Source organism: Magallana gigas, chromosome 6, assembly GCF_963853765.1.
Source record: "Magallana gigas chromosome 6, xbMagGiga1.1, whole genome shotgun sequence".
Lineage (NCBI taxonomy): Eukaryota > Metazoa > Mollusca > Bivalvia > Ostreida > Ostreidae > Magallana > Magallana gigas.
This window is the reverse complement of record NC_088858.1, coordinates 49,723,017-49,730,948: the sequence shown is the minus strand read 5'-3', so window position 1 is coordinate 49,730,948 and position 7,932 is coordinate 49,723,017. Positions and strand designations below refer to the sequence as shown.

General features: G+C 33.6%; 1 protein-coding gene across 1 annotated transcript; it reads left to right on the top strand.

Moving 5' to 3' along the window:
• The first annotated feature begins 1,864 nt into the window (after positions 1-1,864).
• LOC105342400 (serine/arginine-rich splicing factor 4) lies at positions 1,865-7,544 on the top strand. Its single transcript, XM_011449346.4, has 8 exons — positions 1,865-1,960; positions 3,067-3,195; positions 3,389-3,459; positions 3,559-3,669; positions 3,964-4,033; positions 6,305-6,378; positions 6,569-6,685; positions 6,830-7,544. The coding sequence occupies exons 2-8, from the start codon at positions 3,073-3,075 to the stop codon at positions 7,239-7,241; spliced, it is 978 nt and encodes a 325-aa protein (XP_011447648.3). The 5' UTR covers positions 1,865-1,960; positions 3,067-3,072; the 3' UTR covers positions 7,242-7,544.
• Positions 7,545-7,932: the final 388 nt, after the last annotated feature.

The following is a 7,932-nucleotide window of genomic DNA, read 5'->3' as shown; positions in this document are numbered from 1 at the left end:
AAAATAGATTTTTAAAAAATATATTAGAATGGCTGTTATTTTTAAATCATACGCAAAGTATATCAAAGAGTATTTTTTAAAAAATTCTTTAAGTATATAAAAAAATAATAAACAAACGGACCTCGAGAGAGATACGGAAAAACATAATCGGATTTTTCTGGATTTTCCTCAATTTTCGCGCCAAATAAGTTAATTTATTAGATTAGATATATACGATTGAATCCCAAAACAGTGTTAGTAATTTACAAATATTTTATGAAATCTACGTCCATGGAGATAAATTCTTATAAACTTGAAATTCTGTTTAACTATTTTTGGATAACATCAGACAAGCATTTAGATCACACAGCCAATATTAGTTGCATGGCATTTACATACTTAACATAGATATTCATATCCCAGCTGGGTAGGAACGTTTGATGGCAAAAATTTACAATTTAAATAATCCTCCACACCTTTTAAGCATTGAACTTGTGTACTTATTTTGAGAAGGTTAAAACTTTTCCGGTTAAAACAACAACATTTGAACTCAGAAATATTCGAACACGCCCGTTATTAACCAGCTGGGATGCCCTGCATACGTTACGATGTAAACTTTCCCAAAGTACTTTTATTCTAAGTCTAAATTAAAACCGAAAATAAATCAAAGTATTGCTAGAATATATTAATTCTCATTTACTGATAATGAAAACAAAAAAACAAATTAAGACCAATTACATGCACTCAGCAGATAGCCAGCATGGTCAGTGCCTTACGATATAATTGTATATATATACTAAAGCACTCAAGTAAACGTTTTAAAAAATATACATGTATTGTAAATTTAGGTTTTCCCGGCCCAACCAGCAATGAGTAAAGATCATATTTGAAATCAGTAAACTTGATATACTCAGTAGTTGTTAATGGATTTATATTTTTCTCCGTATGCAACCAGCAGTAATCAAACTGGTAATAAGGTCAGTTCCAATTGCCTTCATCGCACTCCTGAAGATCTGAAGGGACTCGTCTGGGGCTTTACACTCACTGATCATGATATATCGATAGTATATAATTACCCGAAGTACGCTTTGGAACGAGCCAACGCCCCCTGCGAACAAAAAATCTTTGGACACATTGCCCCCCCCCCCCCACAATTTTGCAAAGTTATACATATCCATAACCAAAGACCTTTTTTTCGTCAAGATTTTTTATATAAATCTAACCACCCCCACTTTCAATTTGCTTCCGACGGCACTGATGGTGCTTTGAATATGAAAAAAAAATCATTTTCAAAATACACAGGATGAGAAATATAACGTCTGTAACTTCACACCGATCTATGAAAGTAATACGATGACAAGAGTGGACAACAGATTTTTTTTCAGGTCGACTCAGAGCTGTGGTTATTAATTAAAGAGAATATATATACATGTTTCCATTTTTCTTTTCATATGAGGTACTTCAGTATATGCAGTAAACGAGGTAGACTTGATCAGACCTGTATATTATCTTAATAGTAATCAGGCATGGTAATTATACAAAGAGAACGCAGACTTGATCAGGCCTGTACCTACCTGTGGTCTCGAGTTTATTTTCATGTATTTTAAATATTACTGTTAAATTCATTAATGACTGCTTTGAACACAGATGTCAATTAGTCTAAGGAAATGTTAAACTGATCTATATAGATCAGTAAAAATATATATACTGTACATGAAACTATTGTAAACATACAATGATGTTCTTATATATTCATTGGGCCTTTGCCAATTATTGTAATTGTGTTTGTGCCAATAAAATATTTGTATTTGTATTTGTATTTATTTGAAGATACCCCCCCCCCCCAAAAGGATAATTCTTCCGTTTTTATCCGCTTTTTAAAATATAAGACATCCCTAATGCGTTTTTGAAGTGCAAGCATTTTCATAACAATTTGACGCCATATTTTCCAATGATAATAAGATTTTAACAGAGTTTAAAGGTAAATTCTTAGGTGCAGATAAGGTATAATTGAAGCATCATTTATTGTAATATCAGCTGTAACGTTGTTGACGATCTAAGTTTGTACATTTTACCAGCTTCACCTGTTCACGCCGTCCACTGCCCCTGATTATACAAAAATTGAACAGGCAGAAAATTCGTTTGAACCGGGACGTACACATAACGTATATTTGCCACTGGTTTAATTGTTTTTGTTGCATTGTATCTTGCCTTTTATGAATCTGTTTGATTTTTTGCATTATAGTGTTGAACACTGATAATCAGTTGCAACTTAATCGACAGTTTTGTGAAGATGATCTGTAGAACAAAAATATATTTGACCATTGAACACCCAAACATTAAACTCCTAAGAAATCTAATCTTTATTTTTTAAGACGCATCATCCATCTTTCAGGGTGTGCCAAGGTAAAGGCACACACTATCCGTGGATAGAATGATTTATCATTAAAATAATATTTTCATACAGACCAGGCTCCAGAAAGAAATAATGTATGAAAAGACTAATATATATACCTAAAACTGATGTTTCACAGACACAGTTAGATTATTCTTATAAAGCAGTATTCCAGTTATACATACTATTTCACACTTCATTAAAAAAAAAAAAAGAAACATTGGGGGAAATATTGAGGTTATTTTGTTTTTTGACTCGAAATATTAGTACTGGTATGCTTCCTTTGATAAATCCAGGTCTCAATACATTGATGTGTTTTCATATATTTCTTGAGCAATAGTGAATATTGGCAAGAATATGTATTATATATAGATTCTCATTAATATATACATGTATTTGTTAAGTTCGTAAGGTTGAGTCCCATTCTTGATATTTTTAATCTTGCCAATTTTGTATATCATGACAAATTTGAGAGCCTTGGCTCCTTAATGTATTTCATATGTCTTTTTATCATTTACAATTTATGCAATATCTTATCAATGTTAAACTATTCTCAATTATAAAAAGAAAGAAAGTGTTTATAAACATCTTTTCAAAAAAGGATAGCCCATAGATTCCCTTGAAATTACTGGGATCAATATGTATGTACATGTATATATTTTCAAGTTCACTGCATATTTGATATATTTCAGACTGCCATGGGTACTAGAGTCTACATTGGCCATTTATCTTATCATGCTAGAGAGCGAGATGTAGAGAGGTTCTTCAAAGGCTATGGTAGGATAAGGGATGTCATGTTAAAAAACGGCTATGGATTTGTGGTAAGTTTTTTCTTCAATGAAGTTATTGAAATTAAAATTTGAAAAAAAAGATATATTTATTACACTATTTGCGACGTGAAAAAATGTTAAATATCAAATATATAAGATCAGATCAACATTTGCTATTGTCAGTGGTAAAATTTGTATGATATTTGTTCTTAATCATCTAAAATACTCTATTTTCTTTTAACAGGAATTTGATGACTACAGAGATGCTGATGATGCTGTGTATGAACTGAATGGAAAAGAACTTTGTGGAGAAAGGTGGATATTTATGCATTGAAACTCAAGAGGAGGCCTCTGTCAAGATATTGTTGCTTTGCTCTCTCCTGATGTAATATGGGTTTTGGATTTTCTTTTCAGGGTGTCCATTGAGCACGCTAGGGGGACAGTTCGTGGTGGGGGTGGAGGGTACCGGGGAGACAGCTACCACAGGGAGAGTAGCTACAGCAGGAGACCTATGTGGATAGATAAGTAAGTCATCAAGGAAATCCATTCAGACTCAGTATTGACTTAAATGTATTCCAGTTTGAATACAAAACAATTATTAGGTCTTATGTTCAGATTTTGTATTTTTGGACCACCAGCGTACACATTTTGATAGTTAATTTTCCATTTTCAGCAGAAAAAAAGAATATTATTTCAGAAGATGTTTATTAAGTGAATTAATACAGTTGAAATAACTTTAGCTTTTATGTTATCCTAAGTGATTATCAATGCTGGTGATAACAAGAATCTATCTACACTCCTGACTTTTGTTTTTTAAAGATATGGTCCACCAACTAGAACAGAGTATCGAGTTATCGTTGAGAATTTGTCGTCTCGTGTCAGCTGGCAGGTGAGATGCTATTCATTATCATCATCTCTCAAACTTACTCATCATTTCCTCTTTTTCAGAATTTCCAGTCTACACCATTGATTATGACTTTTCATGCAGACATTAAAATACACTCGCAGATTTTTTCTAAAATTTTATGTGAAATCATTAAATGAATCTATATTAATTTTTTTGCTAAATGGATACATCATAATTAAATTTTGATCATTTCTCTCATAAGCTTGCGATGCTGTAGATGTCAGAAGCCTCGATGACTGAGGGCTCTGATGAGAGGGGTGTGACTGCTAGATGATTGACAGTCCCTGATGTTTTCTGGCTGTGTCTCTCTGTCGATGTGATGAGGGGTGCAGGGGTCTGGCTGTTCTATGTAGATGTAGAGTGATGGTTGTCCACGATGTAGACTGGCTGTTAATCACACATCAACAGCCAGTCTAGAATAGGGATGATGATGATGATGATGATGATCTGTGAAAATGAAAAAAAAATGTATTTCAGAACAGTCAGCTTTATAAGTGATTAGGCATGAGACCTTTAACCTCAAATTTGACGGATGTGTTTCACACTTTATTTTTAGTTTACTGATTTTTCAATTCACAAAAAAGAAAACATTAACAAAAATATACATGTATGTACATGTATATATATTTATATATATAGACATGAACATGCATTGAAAGCTGTTTATGAAATGCCAAGAAAAAAATGTTTTTTGGTTGGGAAATGAGCAAGTTTGTCGAAGTCAAGAAGTGAAGATTTGATGTTGATTTTCTGATGACGTCATGGTGATGTCAGATGCTCTAGAGATCACAGCCATTCAGAGGGTGCTTGATGTCCTTTCAGATGTTTCTTTCTAGAAAATTATCACAGGAGGTAATTTATAAATGTTTAGTTAACATCTGTAAAATCAGCAACCATTGGTTGATTATGGGGTAGGAAGGATGTTGTCATTTGGAACTTGCCTAATATTTTAAAGAAAACATGCTACTCATCCCTGCTCCTTCCTCAATTCCCAAAATAAATAATGGAAAGGAAACAAATGCACATCCAGGTAACAGAAAGCCGTATTCATCAAGAGGAAATAAGTACCACCTTCTAATTTGTTTGGTTTGTATACTCCTATACTCCTGTCAAACAAGTGAATTAAGATCCCTGACTGAGTGATACAAATTCAGTGACAATCCGTTGTATGCTGACTCGGGTCCTGTTTAATATATGTACTTTGTACATACTTTATTTACTAGCACAATAATCAAAAGAAAATGTTTGACAGGAAAATGTATAGACATAAATTTGAAATGAGTGTTATCCCTAAACTAAAGTGAATGATGATAAATCATGCAAAATAGTAACTAAACTTTTTAAAAGCATTGATTCTGATTAAAAAATTGTGAAGAACATTTAGCTTCACTCAGAGGGAATAATTATCAGTGGAAACTTCTTGTATCATTGGATGATTGTTGATGTACACTCGGTTGTGATTTATGACAAGTACATATGTCATTGAAATCTTTTTATTTTATCAACCAAAAAAAAAAATTTGAGTATCTCTTTCCCGTGAGAAATAGCAGCAATAGATGCATTTAATTTTGGTTTAATTTGCATAAAATGTGCGCTGTTTGAGAGTAGTAATTCAATTACCGGGCATAAAAAGAATCCTTAGAGATTTTAAGACTCTTGAATCACCAAATCTGTTAGACAAACCATGTTTTAAGCTAGAAATCTGAGTACAATGCAAGTTATTGCATTGTGAACTTTCTAAGAAAATATACGCATTATGCCCAACAACGCTTTTTGTCAAATTCAAACATGGTATAAAATTCATTCATTTTAACTATCAATACATTTAGTACTCTTTATTAAAAAAAGAACATTTGGGTCATTTTAACATCATATTTGAAAGTATATATAGTTTCCCTTGATCTGGTGCTTTATACCAATTGCCTTGGCCTTTGGTTGAGTTTAAGCTATGTAAGATATTTACAACCGAGATTCTATCTACTTACCTCCTTTTCCATTGACAACATTTATATTGAATTATTCTCAGTGATGACATACCCCATTGAACAAGTTGTTTCTATTTCACTTGACCTTACCTTAATAAAAATGATTTTAATTAGATACGTGTATATTGGTAATATTTTTAGTAAGCCCAAAGGTTGCTGATTTAGGCATGGATTGGTAGGTGACATGTTAGGTTCGTTCTTTTTCTCCCTGCATAAATTTGTATCTGATTTTGTTCAGTTTGAGCCATCCATATTTTGTATATTGAAGGATCTGAAAGACTACATGAGACAAGCAGGGGAGGTCACCTATGCTGATGCCCACAAACAGCATAAAAATGAAGGGTGAGTAAGCAATGATTAAATGTTCTGTACAAACGGAAAAAGTGCTCATCACTGTATAAATTGATTGAAAAAACAAACAGGTACATTTGTGAGGGTTATGCACAGATATATGGCAGATAACCAGTACTTCTTTTAATGGAAAGTTAACATTTGAAGAAAAAAACATTAAGCACAAATTATTTAATTTCAGAGTTGTAGAATTTGCTTCTTACTCTGATATGAAGAGAGCACTAGATAAGTTGGATGAAACGGAGATAAATGGCAGGAAGATTCGTCTGGTTGAGGACAAGCCAAGGCGAAGCAGGAGGTATGGCAAGCCAGATGTACCGATGATTTATGATAAAGAATACTATGATACTCACATTTTGTCTTCTTATCACTTGTCATTGAACACATACTGAATTGAATGTAAATATTGGTAGTAAACAACTTCCTAACTTAACTTGTTTAGGAGTTCGAGGAGTCGCTCCAGATCAAGAAGCCGGAGTAGATCTAGACGATCCAGGTCTCGCAGTCGCTCCAGAAGCCGGTCCAGAAGTCGCTCTCGCAAAAGAAGGGCCTCCTCAAGAAGTCGCAGCCGGAGCAAGTCTAGAAGTCGGAGTCGATCCAGGTCAAGATCCGCATCTAGGGGCAGGTCCAAGTCAAGATCCAAATCCAGGGACAGGTCCAAATCCAAGTCAAGATCCAAATCAAGGGAAAAGTCCAAATCTAAGTCTAGATCCAAATCAAGGTCAAAGTCGAAATCAAGGTCAAAGTCCAAATCTCCTGCTAAAAGTAGGTCACCATCACCATCAAGGACCAAGTCCAGATCGAGGTCCAAGTCCCCAGCAAAGGAGGAGCCAATGGAAGGAGAGCAGAACTGATCATCAATATGAACTTATTACACTGTAACAGTTGGACAAGATTCATCTCATTGACCTGTTTTAACCCTTTTCAAATTTAAGTTCTATCATTTTGGATTTCTTGTTGCTTCGGAGGTTTTGAACTGAATTAAGACATCAAATTTTATATTTGTTACTCAAGAAAATTTGTAGCTGTTGTTATGCTTTGTGCCGTAGAAGTTTTATTGACACAGAAACACTCACATGTTCTTGTATTATATAAGGCAGAACATTCAGATGTATGATATTTGAATATTTGAAGAATTAAATATTTGTGAAAAAATATTGTGTGGTTTAATAACTTTTATTTTCTGGTATTTACTGGCAATTCAGATTGTGCACAGACAAACAATAATGCTCATGCAACAGCAAGATTTGAAAAGTAACTAGAGACAATAACAAACCGTTAGCTGAGGATAACAAACTTCATCTTTTTACATTGGACATGGATTTCAAAGTTACAAGAAGTTGCCAAGTATCAGTTCAGTGCTTGGCTATGCTAATTTTAGAAATAAGCTGCTTCAGTGAAAAATATCCAAAGTGTCACCATATTTAATAGTTTGAAGTTCAAGTTTAAACTTGTTGCAACCGTTTGAAATTACACAAGATTCTAATTCATTATTTCTTTCATTATCTTGTTTGATTGTAATGGATCAGTCGCAGAGCAACACCT